At 40.1% G+C, this 22975-nt stretch overlaps 1 protein-coding gene across 1 annotated transcript; it reads right to left on the reverse strand.

Annotated features, from left to right (window-relative positions):
* Window positions 1-3781: 3781 nt before the first annotated feature.
* LOC311269476 (alpha-1A adrenergic receptor-like) lies at window positions 3782-22273 on the reverse strand. The gene is made up of 5 exons (XM_084373633.1): window positions 21386-22273; window positions 17953-18204; window positions 16447-16840; window positions 6773-6894; window positions 3782-6515 (listed from the first exon to the last, which is right to left on the reverse strand). The coding sequence occupies exons 1-5, from the start codon at window positions 21704-21706 to the stop codon at window positions 6207-6209; spliced, it is 1398 nt and encodes a 465-aa protein (XP_084229759.1). The 5' UTR covers window positions 21707-22273; the 3' UTR covers window positions 3782-6206.
* Window positions 22274-22975: the final 702 nt, after the last annotated feature.

The raw sequence follows: 22975 nt of genomic DNA on the forward strand, positions 1-22975 counted from the left end.
CAACTCATCAAACAGAAGAGAAAACTACGACGTAATTACATCCGGTCCCGATCACCTCATACCAAAAGAGAAATAAACAGACTCCAAACCACTATCAAACTACAACTCAGCCTCCACAAACAAAACACCTGGAAAACCTTTTACAAGAAACTGGACCACGACACAAACCCCCGAACCTTCTGGCAGAAAATCAAGAGCATAAACGGAGATCCACAAACCAACACCACCCCCCCACTCAAATCCTCTGGCACAATCATTACAGACAACAAAGAAAAGGCCACACTCTTCCGTAACCATCTTGAAAATATCCACTCATGCCCCAACAACACTCATTTTGACAACACATGGAAAGACCTGGTGGACAAGGAAATCACAAAACACAAATCATCACAGTCAAATAGAATCGACCCCCCACAGAGCACCACCCCCTCACAAGGCCTGTCACCACCAAAGAAATACAACTGCACCTAAAAAAGATGAAAAATAAAGCACCGGGAGAAGACACCATCCACACCATACTTATCAAACAAGCACCAGTCACCTACCTCCAGCACCTTGGACAGCTCTACACCACTGGCCTCACCACTGGCCACTTCCTTTCACCTGGAAGACTGCACTCGTCATTATGATCCACAAACCTGGAAAAGACCCCCACAACGTCATCAGCTACCGCCCCATTAGCCTCCTCAGCCACATCGGAAAACTTTTTGAAAGAATCATCACCTCCCAACTCAGTAATCACATCGAATCAATAGGTCTCATCGGTATCCATCAAGCAGGTCTCAGAAAAGGCAGAGCAACAACAGACAACATCCTCCGTTTATCCGAAGACATCTACAGAAACTTCAATAAAAACCTAGCAATATTCTTCAGCATTTGACAAAGTATGGCATAACTGTCTCATATACAGATTACTGGACACCAACCCCCAAACCCACCCAATCCATCATCTCCAGCTTCCGCAACAACCGCCACGTCAAGGTTAAAGTCAACTCAGCCATATCAACACCATTCACCCCCCAAGCAGGAGTACCACAAGGCGCAGTTCTCAGTCCACTTCTATTTCTCATCTATACCTCGGACATCTACTACCCCCCAGCCACCATAGCCAAAGTCTCACAGTTTGCCGACGATCTCTGCTACTGGTCCAGCTCGAAATCTCCACAACTAGCAGCTAATAAACTCCAACATTGCATAACAGAAATAGAAACCTGGTCAAGCATGTGGCGTATCAAACTCAACCCCGTCAAAACCCGATGTGTCATCTTTACCAAAATTCAACACCTACAGCTCATTATTCAACCAACAAATCAGCATCAGCAACGAAGCAACTTTCCTCGGAGTAACCTTTCAAAGCAACATGACCTGGACCAAATTCATCACAAAACTGGAACAAAAAGGAAACAACAGACTGAACCATCTCAAAGCCCTCTGCGGGAAGCATGGCACATCACCCTCAACAATAACCAAAGTCTATCTAGCCTACATCCGACCCCTGTTTGAATACTCCGTCCCCGCCTGGACCACCCTCACCGACAACCAGATACAACGCCTCCAAGTCATACAAAATAAAGCACTAAAACTGGCTCACCGTCTCCCAAACTATATCAGCAACCACTACATTCACAGAATAACTGGCATCCAGACCATCAGACAGAGACACCAAACAATAGCCCTAAGATATTTAAGTACAGCAATAAACAACCCTGCCCTCCAGAGTACCATCCAAGAAGCCAAACAAATTGTCAACACCCCCCTGTCATTCATCCTCCAGCTGAAGCCCCCCCTCTCCATCCCCTGATCCCCCCTCTTCTATGGCCGAGTAACTCAACACAAAACACAGACCACCAAACACTCACTCACACGGACACATGAACATATGAATATGAATAGATCACTTATGACACGAATAGATCACTTATGACACACATACACACAAGCCTGCACTAAATACACATGAGCACTTTATTTGATTTTGTTTATTGTCTTTTGTTCCCTCTCTCTCTCTCTCTCTCTCTCTCTCTCTCCTGCCTTGGTTCACTTACGTCCTCCTTCCTCCAGAGTCCTGCTCCTCCCACCTCTTGCCGCTCACCAAGCTCCAACCACAACAATGGGTAGAAAAGGGCAGATGCCCTGAGCTACCCCACCAGGCTGAAGAGCTCTCGACTCGACTTTCCACCATTTTTAATGTCGGTTCTATATCAGTCAGTAAAGGCTCAACAAACCCTTCTCTGATATGCATCAACATGCCTTTGTAATGACACACTTATACTAACAAAGTGTATGAGTGTATAGATAATACCCAAAATTAATATGATTAAATGTTCAAAATGATCAATAAAAACATATTTTACAACCATGTCTTTGTAGAACAATTATATATACCACAAACTATAAGCTAGTATGTAGTAAAAGTTAACTTGAATTCAAAAATCTGCCTTTATATAAGGCATTCAAATCTCACCATTTAAAAACAGTATCATTAGGGAATGTATAGTGTTTATATAGTAAATATTTCATGTCCTTTTTTGTCCTCATAAATTGTGTATGGATCTTCTTGTTCTTGGTTATGTCTCTCTTAACAGACTTAGCCACAAACACAACACTGAAATAGTATCGCCTTTGTAAGTTGATATTTGTGGTGATCAATCGAAAAATGTGTAAAAGAGCCTCTTCCTTTTACACATTTTTCGACACATACCTCTTCCGGACCCTAAAGAGAATAAAAAAAGCTACTATCTACTATTTTTCTTTCTCTAGTGCTTCCTTCTTGCCTCTCCTTACTCATAATCTCCTCAACAGTCAGACACAGCAGTAGTAAAACTTCATTCTTAGGTTATGTGAAGTCATAAACGTCAAGTATTTCTACATTGTGGTACAACTTTTTGTCCAGCAGGTGTTGCTGCTGCATGAAACACAAAAGAAGCTCTTACTGATGGATAGTGTAGTTTTACTGTTAGAGCAGACCACATCCCACCTGCAAAATAATGTTGCATTTTTCCCATTTAGATTTTTTTTTGTAATTTTTTTCTTTTTGGCTGCAAAACTGAAGCTTTTTTTTAACATCAAAGATATAATATGTAACATTTCTGCATTAAAGATGCAATATTTAAGAACTTAAGAAGAAAACATTCAAAAAAATCCTCGAATTATCAACAGAATGTGAAGAAATAACGTGTATGTTATGACGTTTATGTACATCTACAGAAGTTATCCTGCTAACCAGCTTACCCCTCCTGTCCTGGTCCAAAGCGCTTGTGCCAGTGGTGTAAATGCCAACAATCCCCCCGGTGCTCCGAGCTCTCAGTCAGGACTGCTAGCTACATGGCTAACTGAGCCAACTAGCTACAGGTAGCAGGAATTAGCGGGTACTCTGGTAATATGCTCCCCCAGCTGTAGAGCTCCTAGTCTGGACAGCTAGCTACACGGCTTACTGAGCTAAATGGCTAATGGCAGCTACAGTTAGCAGGAATTTAGTAAGAGGATGATTCTTACATATTGCACCTTTAAAGTGTCTAAAAACAACAAGATCTTTGTTATATAATTGTTGAGTTGTGTACTGACAGTATCCTAAGTGTTTCCCACAATGTTCAAACACAGAGAAATCTGTAACTTCATTCAAAGTAACGATGGGTTTCATTTGGTCGTCAGAGTGAGGAAGGAAGCTGGTGAAACAGACTGAACATAATGTGGATAAAACTTGAAAACATTACCTCGACTGTGTAAAGATTAGATTTTTTACACTCCAAAGTTCCTGTGACTAAGCCATATTCAAAAGCACTGATGAAACAAAGTTTTATTTAATTTAATTAATTAACTTAAATTATCATATGCAATTTACAATCAAACTCATTTTGTCTCCTGTTGAAGGGACATGAAGTGGAAACTCCGTCTTCTCCAGACTCAAATGATTCAGTTCATCTTCAGCGCAGAGATCGGTCCAGAGCATGTTTAGCGTAGCTTAGCATTAAGACTGAAAGAAGATGGAAACTGTTAGCCTCGAACAAAAGAGAAAAACTTCATCATCCATTAACCCCGATTCTGTGTGATTTACATGTTCTTAAGTATCAATCTATCCTATTGACAGAGTCATCAGTAAAACACAGCACAATATATCCATTAAATAAGTATCACACACACAAACACACCAGATGTTACAACAGCTGCAGGATGACACAGGTGAAATATTTATCATTCTCTGTGAAGATTGATGCATTTCCACAATAAATACAGAGTATAAAAACACTTTTCACGCCAACCGGTGGCTGCAGTTCCTCTAACGTCCACTAGATGTTGCTGTGATCAAACTCTGAATCGAAGTGAATAGGAAACCTCCAACTTCTCTCAAGGAATACAAAGTTAGGTTTGTTTTTAAAGAGTCTGAGAGAAGATTTTCACAATACATGTTCTGTCAAGAAGATATTAAGGCTTTAACAAGGTAGAGGTCTTCACAGGTCCACTTGGTTTCACACAGCCAAGTCCAAATTACAGATACAACATGAGCCAGCAAGCTAATTTAAGCCAATCCACTCATCATGTTCAAATCTTATCCAGGCATTCAATGCTGTTCAGCTAATTTTAGCCAGCATGCTAATATACATTAGCTGATGCTGCTGTTAGTAGTAAGATAGGTTACCCGCTAACAAGAAATTAAATTTTGAAACAGCAAAAACACCAAAATACAAATTGTACATGACAATAAATAAACAAATAGAATTATGTTTAAAATTTAAGTAAACATACAATTTCAGGTAATTTTTCTGTTCAGTTTAAATAGTTTAAGTTGGTTTTCCAACTTATTTTAAACACATTTTTAAGAGCTGATTTTATGAGAACTTTAAGTCAGGATTTGAAGTACTTTAGTATAATAAAAATATTGTTTAATGAAAGATTCAGCTCAGAACTTTAGCAACAAATGAACAATTAAAAACAACACAACAATAATTAAATGTATAACAAAATCATGCCCACATATTTTTATATGTACTTGTCTCTAAATTAGGTTTTACTTTGATCCTTTGTTTTACATTTTGTTTCCTGTTGATTGTTTTATGTTTACAAAAGTGAGCTAATGTTGATGTTTAAGGTTAGTTAGCTCACTGGCTAGCAAGTAGTCAGAGTTTGGTGATTTTTAAAACCAACCAAATGACAATAAATAATGTCAGATAATATGTTATTCACTTCGGGGATCATTTTGTATTTCATATTTCAAAATACATTTATTGGTACATTGGATATAGTTTAGTGTTGAAACTTTTTTTTCTGCTCGTTTGTCTTATTCCTGATTTATTTACATTAATTTAGGGTTAATGCGGGTAACTGAGGGAGACGACTGCTCTTTTTACTGCTCAGAACTTTTTAAGCATTTTAGCAAAATAAATAAAGTAAAATATAACCAAACAATAATAAGTGTATAAAAATGGTCATTTTAATTTAAATATTCAATTGGATTTACTGTTCTATGTTCAACCCGACTTACTTGAAATAACATTTATTTTAGGACCTTATTTCAGGATAGTTTAAACACAATAAAAAAAGACAAATAACACAGCAATAAGTAAATATATAAAAGATGTTTGTACTAGTTTTCAGATCAATTTAATTGTACATACTGTCTTTAAAGTCAGATTTACTGTCTTATTTTAAGTTGTTTTTTTTGTTTAACTAATTTTGACAGATTTTAATTTCAGGGACTTTGGATCAATTTTTTAGCAAATTCAGGAAAGAAAGATGGCCGATGTGTTGTTGCTTTAAAAAGTTTGTAGTTTTGTGTTTTATGTTGTAGTTCGAGTAAATGTTGTGTGATCTATTGCACATGTGCTGTCGAGGTAAAACAATCATTAAGTGCAGTGGATGCTCCTGATCAGGTAGGAACTATCTGGTGGGAAAAAACAACCCTTTAAAATGTCAGTTTCTCTACAGCGGACAGCCGGTCCAGGTGAGGAGCTCCGTCATGTTCTACAGGTGAGTTATTAAGGCTGAAGACGAGGCGGGAATAGTCACAACCACCTGACCGGTGCTATTATCACACCTGAACAACATCTCAGTGAGTGAGCAGAGTGTCTCGTGATGTCAGCAGTGAAACCTGCGTGTGTTTTAAAACCACTTCCTGTCAGTGGCAGGGTGGGGGGTGTGGCCACCTGAGGCAGCAGGTGTGCCAGTTAGTGTTCCACTTTCCTCCATAACGTTCTCTCTGAGGCTCCATGCTACTTCTTTTCGTTAATGCTCTGCCCATTCAACACCTTCCCGGCGTTCTTAGCGAGCGGGGACACCGGGCCCGGCCGTCCTCTTCCCGACGACCCTGGGAGGAGCTTATTGTCAGAGGAGGCGGACCATGGCGGAGGGCGTAGTCTGGAGGCGACACAGCGTGGGCTGGGGCTGATGGAGGACAGCGTCTGCTGGCTGCCGTTCAGGAAGGAGGAGTTGTTGGAGCCCTGATTGGAGCGGTAGTTGTAGTACGCCTGCCAACCCTGACGCTTCTTCTTCCACTGACAGCGAAGGATCCGGATGAACGCCTGAAGACACAATGACACAAAATGACAAAATCATTGACTTGTTCAACCTCCAGAAATGTTTTGTGGACTGCAAAACTTCACCAGACTTCCATCAGCATGAGATTTTAATTTTTGGGTCAACTTCCACTTTAACAATGGTTAACATGTATTATTAACAAGCGTCAATCACTTTTATGACCTGTTGGAGCTCTCAGCTGCTTGTAGCCGGGAACAGGCAGTAATACCAGTATTAGTATCAGCAGTATTACGTGTGTTACCTGTTTGAACTCTCGGCTGTAGCAGGGGTAGATGATGGGGTTCAGGCAGCTGTTGAAGTATCCCAACCAGAAAATGACTTTGAAGAAGGTTTCAGGAGGACGCAGGCTGCTGTTGAACGAGCCTAAAAACACACAAACAGATGGTTTTGTTCCATTGTGGAATTTTAGGTTCATAAATGAGCCAGAACATGAACCGATGAAAAAATCAACATTGTGAGTTGGATAGTGGGTTAAATACTCGGATCAGCAGCTGAAACTTTAAAGAGTCCTCGAATGCACCAACAGAGAACATTTGAACAGCAGTGTTACTGTAGCAGAAGCAGGAATAAACAGTTTGGTTGGTTTACATGTGCAGACACAGAGCATGTTTCACCACCAGGCGGCAGCATTCACTGCAACAAAACGGGAGCTGAGCCAGTTACATAATAAGGTGTAGAGCTGCCAAACAGCTGAGGAAGCTATACCATCATCACCATCACCATCATCATCATCATCATCATCAGGAGCTTCTGCTACAACTTTGAAGGTTGTTTACACACATAACACTTGATTCTGATTGGCTGACAGGTGTTAATCAGTGATCTCATCAGTGCTGAAGTCTTAAAGCCGTCGAACTGACAACCACAAATAACTGCAAACTGCAACACACACTGAACACAACCAGCAGCAACATGATATTTATATAACAGCAGTTTTACTTCAGATGGACATCAGTTTTTTCTTTTCTTTGTGGTAATAATAATTCAAATTCAACTATTCAAAACCACCATGCGGTTGTCTGCCTCTGCGTCTGTCCGTCCTGGGAGAGGGATCCCTCCTCTGTGGCTCTCCCTGAGGTTTCTTCCGCATTTTTTTCCCTGTTAAAAGGGCCTTTTTTGGGGCAAGTTTTTCCTCACTCGAATCGAGGGTCGAAGGACAGAGGGTGTCGTCTCTGTACAGATTGTAAAGCCCTCTGAGGCAAACTGTGATTTGTGAATTTGGGCTATACAAATAAAATTTGATTTGATTTGATTTGAAGTTGCACTTCCTGAGCTGTGGCATCACAATAAAAATGAACAATGAAATTTTGGGGATAAAATATCGCACATCACTTCATAATTTAATCCTATCAGACATCTGTGTTCAATTTTGCTATAATTATCATACGAATTGTTGAATAATGTCCTAAAAGGTGTTTCAACCAACTTCTAATCATTACATGCTTGTGTCCAAGTGGATGTTTGCACCAAATTTAAAGAAATTCCCTCGAGGCGTTCTTGAGATGTCACGTTCACATGAATGGGACGGACGGCAAAAAACCCCAGACTCCCTGTACCTCATCAGATTTGACCTGTTGGCCCTTAAATCATTATGTAATCTTTGTAATTTGTAAAACATGTGATAAATATCAGTTACATGTATTCCCTTTTAATATCAAGATGATTTATTTATGTTTTAGCTACAAACTGAACATTTTCTGTCCTCATCCTCCTCTCTTCACTTGTGAAATCCACAGAAGGAGCAGTCAGAAACGCTCCATCTGTCTCTGATTTCACTGCTGCGAGAATAATAACAAGGTCATATTTTACAAGAGCGTATAAGGAGAAAACAAGAGAGCAGTCGGTTTAAAAATACTTTCTCAACAACTGAAGTGATAAAACATAATTTCTCTGTTCTGAAGTGTGAAGAACAAACATTTGCAGCGCAGTGAAACAAAATAAAGACGAAGACATGTAGCACCTGTAACACTCGTAGCACCTGTAACACCTGTAACACATGTAGCACCTGTAACATCTGTAGCACCTGTAACATCTGTAGCACCTGTAACACATGTAGCACCTGTAACATCTGTAACACCTGTAACACATGTAGCACCTGTAACATCTGTAGCACCTGTAACACCGACAATACCTGTCATCCCACACATCTCGTTTCCTTCATTCATCTCTCCTCCTCTCCTTGTTTCCTTGACTCATCTCTCCTCGTTTCCTTGGTTAACCTCTCCTCCTATCCTTGTTCCCTCTCCTAGTTTCCTTGATTAACCTGTCCTCCTATCTTTGTTTCCTCTCCTTGTTTTCCTTGATTAACCTGTCCTCCTATCTTTGTTTCCTCTCCTTGTTTTCCTTGACTCATCTCTCCTTCTATCCTTGCTTCCTCTCCTTGTTTTCCTTGACTCATCTCTCCTTCTATCCTTGCTTCCTCTCCTTGTTTCTCCTTTTGTCTCATTATATCCTCTACTTCTCTTTTTGTCTCCCTCTCCTTGCCTCCTCTCCTACTCTCCTCCCCTCTCCTTGTGTCCTTGCCTCCTCTCTCCTCAGGATCATAGAGGTGCTGACCTGCAGCATGTCGGAGGTTTTTTAGAGGATTTCAAAGGATTTCAAAGGATTTTGGTGGATCAGGTTTTTGATGATAACATAGACTCCCGAGGACGTGGATTATTTCTCCCTGAACATGGACTTGTAAGGCCATCCTGTGCCTCAGGCTGCGCTCTCTGACTATATATGAAGACTCTGACTGTTAACCTGACCTCCGCCATGAGAAAAACATGTGACACCTGACCACGATGCATCACTGTCCTGTGAAAAACACGTATCTCCAAGTTTGGTGATTCTCCTTGCAAACACAGGAAGACGCTATTTTGGTTTCAGTTTAATAGTGTTTTGGGTTTCTGCCACGTTCTTCATGTAAATATAATCACAGTTCCCAGGAGCTGTCTCTGTCCACAGAGTCTGAGCCTCACAGCAGCTTCAAGACGTCTTGGTCAAAACCTTCACTCTTCTTCTGTGGTGGTTTTATCAAATTTAACTTCAGGTTTGTTTCAGTCACGACAGCAATGATGTTAAGGGACTGACAAAAAAACTGACGCCATTTGTTCCTTTTTTAAATAATAGTGAACAAGCTTGTGTTTTCTGCACTTCAGCATCTACTTATGAACATTTTTAAACAGATACAACAAACTCTGCTGCCAGTTTGGCTGACACAGAGGTACTGTACTAAAATCAGCATGCTAACATGCTCTCAATGACAATGCTAACATGCTGAGGTTTAGCAGGCATAATCTTTACCATTTTCATCGTCTTAGTTAGCTGGTTACCAAACTTCGATAGTTTTATGGCACCAGCCGAACCAGAGAAAAATGTTGAGTATGGAAAAATGTCTTGTTGTTTGATACTGAATTTCAGTACCTAAAGAGTTCATCTCAGCAGCGTCAGTGAGCCAATAAGCGAGCAGCGTGCTTGTTGTGCCAAGATGTAATAGTGCTAAGTGGAAAAACACTGGGTGATGCCCAGAGATGGGGCTCATGTGTATGTGTGATGTAATCTTTTGTTAAAACGGATTTCATAAAATCGGTATCGAAAGAAGTCCTGTTCAGGAACCGTTTTTGAAGTCAAGGTGGTGAAATTTGTGAAAAATGATACCCAGTCCAAATCTTATCTCAGCATGTTAACAGGCTGCACATTGTGAGGCCTCGAGTGGAGAGATGCCTGTCATCTCTGTTTACTCCAATGGACCATTTTTCTTAAAGCGATTGCAGACGGTGGCTCCTCTCAAGAGTTCCCAGAAATTAGCTGCCAATACTAGCAGCCCAGTACTGTCAATCAATCAATCAATCAATCAAACAATCAATCATGTATTAACAACAAACTGCCAAACATTGCACTTCTGTCTCTCTGTATTCATCACGTGTATCTTCCCTGGAACAGAGAAAAGGACAGTTCTCATTTCCAACAACATGGAGTATTGTCTGGATTGTCTGGATGACTCTTATTTCTATCTGTGAGGTGATGTAGAAAACAGTTTGGACTATACCTGCCCAGACTGAAAGAGTCATGAGATAACTTTTGTTGCTAACTGGAGCTAAATAAATGAAATTGACCTGAGTGGAGGTGTTTGATGCTGCTGTCCAGTAAGCACGCAGGTTCACGTGGTCGGTGCATGAGCAGCACAGTTTGAGGTGGACGGTGCGTGCAGTGGTTTGAGAATACAGTACACATATTAAAGGGGGATTCAAGGATGCGCTGGTGGGTGGTGTTCTGAGCCACAAATGCCAGGAATGATTTTTTGTCCCGGTCCAGCCCTGACACGTTAATATTTATTTGTTACTGCTGAGGCTATCATATAAGAAAAATAGACGAATATAGAAGAAATTAAAATGGACTAGTACATTTTAATTTTTCTAATTGACTGAAATGTATTCTGTTTTGTCACGACATATTCTGACAAACTAAACCAAGACTATATTAGGTTAGGGGACGTAAAACAGCAAAAGGCATCTGGCTCAGGTGATCTTCTAAATCTCAGCAGCCTAAAAAAATGGAAAGGATCAGGAGGTAAGTGTACAAAACTAAAAGAAAAAGAAAGTTTTCTTTCCTGTAACAAATTCACCAATACAAACCCAGTCCTTTTCTTATTCTCTAGATTTTCTGCATCATTTACTGTCTAACTGAGCATCTGCAGCTTTAATCGAGCTTAAGAGATAAAAGCAGTCATGCAGACACACAGCTTAAAATGAAAACAAGTCCTTCTTTAAAAGGTGGAGGAGCTTCAGTCTGTCCTCACTGCTGATCTACGGAGGACGCAGTGCAGATCATGACTCAGCAAAAAGCAAACACTGCATCACCGGGACACTCAGCACTTCATACAACTATGAAGTGAAAGCCACAACATTAACATCTCTTCTTAGAGTCGTAGAGGAGTTAAAGAGTACAGTTTGTCTTGACGTTGGAGAGGAACAATCAGAGTCACTAAAATATAAAAGATTCATCGTTTGAAAAGAAGGAAGGCGGCTTTTATACAAGAATGTCAAATTAAAACTAAAGCCAGTTCTGCATCAGAGAGGGACTGACAGCTAGTGACTCATTCAACTGACACATGCACAGTTAATGATGCCAAATTTAATAGTAACAAATACTAGATTTAAGGGCTGTACAACATGGTAACTTATCCACATCAAGTTGTACTCACTCATAGATACCAGTCACCTAAATACGCCTGATTATTTTTATCAAGATCCATGCATCATTCTCTGAGAAATTAACCAAAAAAACAAAAAAAAAAGCCAGATCCCACAAAGTTAAAGAAAGCAAGAAAGGATTCCTGGATCTGTGCCAAAAGTTAATGGGGTCTATTCTGGGCTGGGACCAATCCTCCCTCTAAGTTTCGTGGAAATCCATCCAGTGGTTTTTGTGTAATCCCGCTGACAAACCAACCAACCAACGGACATTGGTGAAAACACAACCTCCTTGGGAGAAGTAAATCTCACGCCTTCTCAGAGTCATAACTGAGTCAAATATAAACACAGAGGCATAAAACACAATGATATTACTCAGCGTGACTTTCACGTCCTGACGATATCATTATCTCTGATGTCAATCAACAACAAACGTCCATAAATCCATTTAGGATTTCAGAGAAAAAAGACTTCGTTCAGAATTTGCCTGAGAATCATCAGCAATTTAAAGTTTTCTTCAGTATCAAAGTAATCCAGTGATAGTTGTCTGAACATTCATGGATACACTGCAAACAGAAACTGCTAATAGCTAATTCAGCATGATTCCAAATACTGGAATAAAAAAAGTTTACTAACTTCACGTCGAAACATGAACGATTTCTGTCCACTGGAACGCTACAGGGCTTTTAATTTGAAACAGATCAAATAAATATAAGCACAGATATGAGTCATTTTCTATGTTAAAAAGGTAATCAAGCATTCTTGCTCCTCTTTTACAGCCTTGAAGAAGGACTTAAGATGCCTCACTGTGGCCAGTCCGGATCTCTTAGACTTTTGATGAACTCAGGCCAAGGTTTTTGTTTCCGGACCAAAGCCTTCAGCATAACCATGTTTAGGCTCGGAGTGTTTGAACTTGTTGAATGTTTGTGGAGAAGTTTCTCCTCACAATCAACCCGTTGAATCCTGTGATCACAGGACTGTTTCTCTAAGCATCAAAGGATCGGTCTGCTCACAGCTAATAATAACCCAGTTTATTCTCTCTCTTATGAAATCTGCTGTGGTCCAGAGGTACACTGTGGCCAGAAGGATTGTGGGTAGCTTCTCATTCAGACTTTCAATCAGTGTTAAAATGGTTCCTGTTTGAAAAGTTAGAGCTGCAGGAACCTTTCTAGAAACCTTTTTAGGAAATCAGGAAATACCTCAGTTCCTGAGGTAGGATTTTTTGATAAGCAGAAAATGTTTGCTGAACAATTCATCTAACACAAACTTAGACTGTGAAGTCGAACGCCTGATTCAAAAAAGATGACAAAGTAGACAAACAGCGTCTCATTTTCAGCCTCTAACTTCCATTACAACAGTCGCACTGTGGTAAACGATAAAGAACAACAATTTTAGTCTCACTAATAGGTGAAGTGATAAACATTCATTATCTCGTTACAATTCAGTGTTGTTCTGGGACACTTTAGATTCTGGTATTCATGTAGATGCAACTTGACATACACCAACCACCCGAACATTATTGCAGACAACGTACACCAACTTATGGCAACGTCACTGCCTGATGGCGGTGAACCCCCAGCAGGACAATGTTCCCTGCAACACCTCTGGAAAGGCTCAAGGAACGTGACAAAGAGTTCAAGGGGTCGACATGGCCTCCAAATCCCCCGGATCCCAATCTGATCGAGTCCCCATGGGAAGAACAAGCCAGATCCAGGGAGTGCATTGGGAAGGTAAGGAGGAGAACGAAAATGGCTGACTGGATATTATTAGAGGTGTGAATCTTCACTGGCCTCATTTCAATTAAGATTCAACAATTCGAATGCAAAACGATTCTTGTACAGCATCAGTGTATGGCATCCTCAATGATCTACATTACTGCATATGGCTTCATCATTTAAATTCCCTTTTTATTCAGAAAGTCCTTCCAATACTCAGACTACAGCAGTCTGCAAAGTAAAAGCTGCATCTTTTCAATAAATAAACATTACAAAAACAAAACAGTTATCCATCTGCGGTGCCTTACACGTTTGTTGTAATGTACAATAATATTGTTTCCACATAGCAGCTTTAAGATAAGGCGTTTATTGACTCTGCTGCACAAACCTTTCTCAGAGTTGGACGGCAAAGTTGACAGCGCCTCCTCAGATCTAGTCTGATCAGCTGGGCTTGCTGTGACAGTTAATATTTATGGCTGCAGATGTTAGCTTCAGGTGAAAAAGGCTAATCTGATGAGTAATCGTTGTGAGGCAGAAGTCTCGTCCAGTTCGTGCTTCCCAGCAAGTTCATAAAATACGAGATGTCTCTCTGCCTCCCTCCGACATACCTCCTACATAAGTAAGGTTAGCTTAATGTCTCAATCCTCTCTGATGACGCTGTGTAAACAGGAAAAACATTCTTCTTTGGTCTGTCAGACTGGAGAAATTCTTGCAGTAATGTCACTAAAAATATGTAAGACCCATCGAATCTGAATTTAAGACAATTTAATACTTTTTGAGGACCCGCGGCCACCCTGTGAATGCTCGCAGTTCAGTCACCAGGATGTAATGTTCTCAGTTAACATTTCTGCAAATCACAGATACGTCCAAGGTCACATTCGTACCAAACGTGGCATATCACGTTCACGTGCCAACAAGGCTGCCAAACGGCCGACCGCAGTTCGAGTCACACCATTGGATATTTGTCACCTGGGGATATCTCCAGTGAATTCTATTGCAGCAAAAGCAGGTGTTTTCTGAAGGAGACCAGCGGACATTTCCAGTGGATTTTGTAGCAAAACCAAACCAGCTTTGTGTCACGGGAAGTCAGACCATCTCCATCCATGATCTTGGCGACCGAAAAGGATATTTTAAGCCAAACTATGATGTTTTCCTCACCCTAACCAAGTGGTTTTTGGACCTAACCTAACATGAAACTTCCTCAGGTCTTTCCTGGGCAGTTTTGGGGTAGTTGGGGGGGTGTTGTTGTCCTACTCAACTCTCTCCCTACTCAATTTTCATGTCCTTCATCTTTTTCTGTCAGTTGGTCATCCATTTCGGTGCAGCCTGAAATATCTCAACAACTATTGGATGGATTGTGATGAAATGCTCAGACGTTCCTGTTTCCCTCAGGATGAACTGTAATAACTATGGTGCTCTGGAATATGAGCAGTCAGACCTCAGGGTAGTCAGACATCAGGTCAAGTTTGGTCTCAGATCAGTCTTTGCTGGGATTCACTGGCTTTGACACAGTCAGTATTTATGAACATAAACAGCTTTCCCTCCAACTCGACTAATCCGAGCAGGCTCAGCTCTAATCTGTGTTATCAGCCGGGGGGAATGTCTGGCGTCGCTCCACCGTCCATGTTGTGGGAAACCCATCACAGAAAATAAAGAAATGACAAGTGTGTTTAACTTCCTTAACTCCTAGAAACTCAGTGACGGAGGATCTGAAACATCACTGTTCAGGCCAAATATTTAAAATGTGAAGAAAACAAAAATAATGTGTAGTTTCTGAAGAGTTTCTGGAAATGGTTTCTCACCATCAATCACACTGGTATTCTTCTTTCATGGATTATCCATCTAAATTAAAAATTAAATTGATTATATCTGATTTTTAGATGTTTGTGATGAATTTGTACAAAGTTATTTACACATCCTGGCGAGGATCACGGAGCAGAAGGAGCACTCATGTGATGTTGAAAACAGAGCCAGTTGAAAAAAAAGGGTTTCCACATCTAGCCTTCTACTCTGGTTATTTAATCGTCTTCAAACGAGGCTTAGCATTCAGACAATTTCTCTTGACTATCCTTTAATATTTAATACTCATCGCTCCAGTGTGCTACAATAGACTAAAAAATTCACATCGTAGCAGAACGTGACACCAGTCGGTTATGAAACCGGTAAACCGCCAACACCTATAAACATGTAAGATGTATTTCCTTTTTAATAAAAGTCATTATTTTACCTTTACTCAGCTCATTAAAGTCATTAAAATACCACTGAAACGGAACTTAAACGCAACCTTGACACATCTAGATGTCTGACAATAAGCGCTCTGTTAAATCACTGATCCTAAAATAACGAAATCAGATTAAAATTTTTCAGATGTTTTCTTTGTACTTGGAGTCACAATCAATCTTGAGCTTATCACTGGGCTACTGATCAGAAGTGCAAACATGGTCTGAGCTAACGAAGTTTTTCTTAACAAAATTATGTTTTTGTTGGATTATTCCCTGCTGTGTGAGTCAGTAGTGTGTCAGAATCAGACTTTTCATCAGATTTCTCTCTCAGTTTATTGACTGTGTTGCTGATATAATGAAGCATCTGGCAGTCAGACGGGTTTGTAATATTATCAGATGTCTGAAGAGGCTCTTCAGTGGTTGAGAGAGGACTCTTATCTGAAGGTAAAAATGCTGTATTAGAACCAGATGTGTGGATCGCTGCTCCCACTCACATATACCATCTAACAGTGAAATGAGTAAATAGAAATGGAGAGGAACATCGTGTTATATAACCCAAGTTATATAACGTTATGAACACTTGAACCTAAAGTGAAGCTTTAATGGTCTGTTTGGAGATAAATTTCAGGTACTCCGACTGACATGGTCTGATTCTGACTTCAGACCATGTTTGGAGTTATTAAACTGACCGAACACTGAGCAGAATGATGATGAAAGTTCACAAACAGAGCCCTATATTCAGATGAGTCAATATCTAAAATAATGATTGGTATTGTAGATTTAAAGATTTTGAGTCGTTGAACGTACCGATGGGCAGAGCGAGGAAGAACGGCAGCCAGCAGAGGATGAACATGCCCACCACCACGCCCAGCGTCTTGGCAGCTTTCTTCTCTCTGGAGAACTTGAGCAGTTTGACGGTGAGCGTGCTGCGTGCTGCAGAGGCCCCGCCGCCTCCGTTCTTGGAGGCGGGGCATATGTCCTGCACCTGCTGGTTCCTGCAGTGGATCCTCAAGGTGAGCTCGTTGGAGTCCTCCTGACGCTCCTTCATCACGCCAGCCTCCAGGTTCTTGGTGGTACGTTTGGCCACGATGTAGACGCGGAAGTACATGGCGAGGATGACAGCCAGAGGGATGTAGAAGGAGCCGAGGGACGAGAAGAGGGCGTAGAACGGTTCCTCTGTGATGAGACAAACTGTGTCATCCTGCAGGAAGGACAGGAAGTTAAAGACAAGTTTATCTTTAGGTTCATCAAACAGAATAGATGGTAATAGTTGCTCTGGAGCTTTTACTGTCAACTATTCAATAAATCACCAACTATTTTTTTTTTTAAAAATGGTCCAAATTCTCTGATTTACTGGTCTGATTGGACCTCATAATGAATTTGTTCTGAGGTTTTCTTTTGATCAATCAATAAGATTGGTGGTGAGCTAATACGCAACTGCTGCCTTACAACACTGAGGGGACACACTGCCACAAATTAGTAAATGATGTCATCGCTCATCACAACATTTCACTGTAGACATCGCCATATGCTAATTCAGCAGACATTGCCCAACCCTAAGCCAATCATTTTCTCCACTAATTGTTTGGTCTACAGTATAATAATAATGAAAATGCTCATCCGATTTTAATATAAATCTCTTGTTTTGTCTGACCAAACATCAAATAAAGTTTATTCTCAGAAGAAAAAGAGCAAATCCTGAAAGTGAAACTAAAAGGCTGAAACAGGGGATTGATTAGTATAGATAGTATTTTTGCTTTAAATTGAAAATGACAATGAAACAATTTCATTATCATAATAGTTGCCCCTTATTTTGCTGAGAACTTGGCATTGTTTAAATTTCCATCTGTTGATTTTTGGGAACTTGGGATGTCTTTTGGTCGTCAGTCACATTGTGCTGATGTTTCTAACATTTAATTACAAACAGCTGAATCTCTTTAAATCTCTCCTGAAAAACGTTCAAAAAACATAAATAAGTTTACTGTCTGTTAAACAGAGGAGGTAGAAATATGTCACTGAGATTATTTCTGGACTTGAATTTAATTCATAACTTTCTAATAGGAACATTTCATTTAGACAAACTATCCAATGAAAGTAAATTAAGTTCAGAAGCCCTGACTTCCTCTTTTGAAGGTTTAATAAGAAGAAAGGAGGAAGTTTACTAAATTAAATGTACTTTATCAGCTGATTGAAACTATATTTGCTGAAGGCAGTCGTCAGGGGTTATGTAATATCCTCACATTAATAACTCTTACAAAAGCTATCGTAATTGGTTTTGGTTCAGTGGTGTATAATAATGGTTAGTTTAAGAACCTCTGACTGTGGCTGCTTCCAGCCTAGCAGCGGGCCGATGGAGATGATGATGGCGAGGATCCAGACGCCCAACATGGCGAGCAACGCCCGCTTCTCTGTGACAATCATCGGGTACTGCAGCGGGTAGCGAACCCCGATGTAGCGGTCGATGGAGATGACGCACAGAGACATGATGGATGCTGTGCAGCATAGGACGTCCACCGCTGCCCAGATGTCACAGAAGATCCGACCAAACACCCAGTAATCCAAAACCTGCAGAGACAGGAAGTACCTGAGTCCACTTCCTCTTCAGTTCAAACGTTCTTTACATGAGGAGCTTCATTCTCAGACTTTTTACTTTTACTTTTAATACAACTCAGAGGGAAATCTTTACTTTCAACACTGCACTACGTTTATTTTTAGATTTTTGGATGGATGGATTTAATTTTTACATTCGACAGGAGACAAATGAGGCTGTTTTCAGGTTAGTAAGCATCAGCCTGCTCCCACTCTGACTATTGATCATCATAACTTTGCCACCTCTACAGACTTCAGTTTTACAGGAAACATTTCAAACTCTGGTCCAACACAAAGTGAGTCACCTACATAAGAATGAACAGTCTTTTCACTTGCTGTAGGAACATTAATACTTTGCAGTGAGAGAAAAAAGCAGAGGAACGAGTCTGGATGAGAAAATAGTCGGGGAGACGTGGCCAACATGGACAGGCTATTCCTCAGTAAGAACTGGAGGTGATGTATGTTTTAATATGTCAGCGGGAGTAAGATAGCTAACATTAGCCTCAAGGCCTAGAATATTTATCAGCTTCTCCGGGATATCTCTCATGTTGTTTTGTGTAAAAGGGCATCGTGATTAAAATAAAATCACAGTCTTACAGATTTTTAATCTTAGATATCAAACATGTTTGATATTACTCAGGCGGCCCTAATGAGTCTGTGAACAGGTCGGTACCCCTCACATTACCAGATAATCTGGGCAGAACATCAGAACCGACTGAGGTCTCTCAGATTTCTCCTATAATTATGAAGTCACTGTAACTTAAGATCAGGAACAAGACCAAGCCACCCTGCCTCACTAATTTACTACCTGAGTCATGCTAATTTAACAACCTGTGTCTCATTAAATCAAATCGCGTCTGATTCTCTCTACTTCACACTATCAATATGCATCAGGCTTAATACATCCATCTCAGTAATTATTCTTCTCTATTATTACAAGAACCCTGGGGTATGATGAAACAGCGCACTCATAGATGGTTCAGCCACTCCACGACCCTGCTCGACCCCCGTGTATCCCCCCAACCACCTTTATGATCAATGAACCTCAACCCTCTTCCTATCTTCTGTCAATTTGAATAAAATGACCTTTATTCTACATGATGGCGCAGTCTTTGTTTGTGAAGTCGGCATTAAATCCGCCCGTGTTGCCTGTTTGATCCTGGCCTTACAGCAATCTAACACTGATGTCTCTCTCTTTACCTCGGGTTGATCATGAGTCTACGCACCGATCTGTTAATTAGAAACAGGACACTGCTACTAATGCACGAGTGCTAATGCATATTAATGCACAAGTAGCCAATAAACATAAACAGCAGATGTATTTGGTGTCTATGAATGAGTACCAAAGGGGGCTGATAGAGGTCTAGTTTTAACCGTTTACAGCCAAGAACTGTAAATACAAAGGTCTTGCACTCAATAATAATACACAATATTAAAACAGACGCATCACATTATAAACTCAATTTCTTCAGGAAACACTAAAGCTGCATTTCAAGTAATTTACAGTCTCAAACGTTTTAACCAACCTGCTTTAGTTTCTGCTGTTTTAACTGTATTTGATGTTGTAGTTTAGTGAATAACAAAGTGATATGAATATATTTTAGCACTTAAAGGGGCACTGTGTAGTTTTGGAGAAGAAATTTAAACTCAGAATTTGTTAATAATTACAATATTGAGGTAATTAATAACTTTATCTTTCCATAACTGAGAACACAAGATGTTCTCCTTTAACTTCACTAAGGTTTGATGAATATCGTGATAAAACAGATAACTGTGGTATTTTTGGCCACAATAATCAGACCTGCTGTGTCAAATTAACAAATGTCAAATTTTAGTTTTTGTTGTTGGACTTTCGGTGAATAAACTTTGAGTTAATAATTTGATTGTAAACATCCAAACTGTTTACACTGTAACATCAGATGGTTAGAAGATTATTAAAGAAAATTATTAGAAAACTAGAAATAGATTTACATTCTGCAAGGACTATTTTATACTTTTAAAGGATTAAATCAGCATTAGATTGATATCTTCAAAACTGAGAAGTGTCCATCATCCAAAGTGACAAATGTCTTGTTTTGGGCCTGCTGTGTCAAATTGTTTGACTGTTTACATCCAAACTTTTGACTCAGACAACAGAAGATTATAACAAAACTGTAATATAGCTAATTTCCTCACTTCTCACTCATTTCTGTACTTTTCCACTCCTGTATCTCTTTATGGTCTCAACTTCCAATTATTTACATTATAAATGATCCAGGTAGTTATTTAATTATTTAGTCTAGAAAATGTCACACAGCTGCAAAATGTTCATCGTCCAAAGTGACAAATGTCTTGTTTTGTGTGATCAAGAGTCCAAAACCTTAATAAATTCAGTTTATAGTAAAGAAAGAAATAGAACCAGTTAATATTCAGCTTCTTTCCTAAAGTGAACTGTGATATTTTTGGACTCAATAATCATACCTGCTGTGTCAAATTAACAAATGTCAAATTTGAGGTTTGTTGTTGACCTTTGGTGAGTAAACGTTGAGTTATTGATTTGTTGACATCCAAAAGAGAAGATAATTAGATGATCGTTAAAGAAAATAATTAGAAAACTGCAATATAGAAAGCAATATTTTATACTTTTAAAGGATTAAATCAGCATGAGATGGTCATATGTCTGTGTCCTAATGTCGTCACTTCTTTCTCTTCTTTCTTGATTTGTTTTTCTTCCCTTGTATTCCCTCTTTCCTTCCTTCCTCATTAATTATGGATGTTGGATTATTTTAGTGTTTCACTTGATTGTTTATTCTGTGACATATCTTGTGAATGTTTATTTCGTGTTTAGTGAATATATTGGTCTCCAAAAATAATGCGACACATTACATTTGACTGCTATTGCATATCAATGCATCCATATCCCAATATCCCTATTTAATTTTAAGTAGTGTACTTTGCCCATCCTGTATGGTCTCATCTACAAATGATTTACACAATAAATTACCATATCAAGTTAGTTATTAATTATTTAGTCTAGAAAATGTCACAAACCTGCACAAAGTAACACATGCCTTGCTCCCTTCCCTCCCGACCTTCCCTCCTTTCCTTTCCTAATCTAAAATCATTAAAATCTCCACTTTATCTTCATTAAACAGCCAAAAACTGATCGATAACTGACCTCCAGCGTGGCGGACACCGGCAGCACAGTGGTCCCCAGCAGCAGGTCTGCTATGGCCAGGTTGATGATGAAGTAGTTGGTCGGGATCCGCAGGTGTCGGTTGCAAACCACCGACAGGATGACCATGATGTTCCCCACGATGGCGAACATGATGAAGAAGGCCAGCACCATGCCCACCGGCACCGCCCGGCTCAGGTCCAGCGGGGCGGCGTCGTGGTGCCTCGAGCCGTTGGTGCCGTTGATGGAGGGGTTGGAGCCCAGCAGGGGAGGCTGCGTCCCGGCGTAAAGATCCGTGGAGGAGCCGTTAGTCCGCAGACTCATGGTGAGGAGATGAGGAGGGGGGTTCGGGTCCAGTGTACAGAAAAAAAACCGTTTCTTCTTCAAACTGGACTTTAACCGTTACTTTTCTGACAAAAAAAACAGCCACTAATTTGTGTTTTCTCTCAAATTTTCCTCTTTGGTATCCCTCGGTGTTAGTTTAACGGTCTTCACGGCTCCTTAATGTTTAAAAAACCCGAGTATTTTTCGGTGGAAATCCGTAAAAAGCGACCGCGTCTGTGGTTAAATCCCATGGCTGACAGGAGCGCTCGGTTTGCGCGGGGAGGGAGGGAGGAAGGGAGGCAGGCAGCAGGTGGAGGTTTCGGGGTCAGCTCGGTCTCTCTCCGGGCGGCCAGACTCTTACCTCCTGCCCCGACCGATGGAGCTCCTCCTCGGGTTCAACTGCTGATTCAGTAGCAGGTCACGGATCTCTGTGTCCTTTTATGGAGCAAGTGTTTAATGTGGGAAAGTTTCGACTGAAGAGAGAGAAAAAAAAAAAAAAAAGAAAAGAAACAGACACAAACTGCTGCATCCTCCTCTCGTGGTGGTAGAGAGACACTGATACTCTCTCTCTCTCTCTCTCTCTCTCTCTCTCTCTCTCCCTCTCTCTCTCTCTCTCCCTCTCTCTGAATTTCACATGGAAATTTACTTTATTGGTCAGAGTGAGTGTTGTGAAAGCAGGTTGTACAATGTACGGTGGCCCCGAGGTGCAAAAATAACAATGTTGGGGTAAACGGTATGTCCAGGCTATTTCTAATAACAGGAATATACAAAGGTCTGGAAAGGAATATAGCATTGTGTACAAAATAATAGAAGGAAATATTTGCCAAAATACTTTGTGAGTCATCCATCTGTGTTTAATCGTATACTGTTATTGCGGACTGTTTGTATGTAAACTAGAGGAGCATTTTTGAGTAATGTTTTGCCTCTGGCTTGATCTGGAAATCTATTTTGTTTACTATCATATTATAGTTTCGTTGTATGTTAAAAAAACAAATCTGCAATCAGAGAAGCATTAGCCTGAATATTCAGTAAGTCAGTCATTCTTTCAGTACGGTGGCCCAAAGGTGTAATAATAAAAATAGTAATAATAATAATAATAATAATAACAACATAATTAATAATAAAAATAATAACTTTATTTATATAGCACTTATCTAAACAAGGTTACAATACGCTTCACATAATACTTGAGAATAAAACAAAATTAAGAACACAGGCCACTTTTTTTAATATTAAAGAAAGTGAGAAAACAATTCTTGATCGTCCAAG

The sequence above is a fragment of the Pagrus pagrus genome, assembly GCF_965226575.1.
Source record: "Pagrus pagrus genome assembly, chromosome: 14".
Taxonomy (NCBI): domain Eukaryota; kingdom Metazoa; phylum Chordata; class Actinopteri; order Spariformes; family Sparidae; genus Pagrus; species Pagrus pagrus.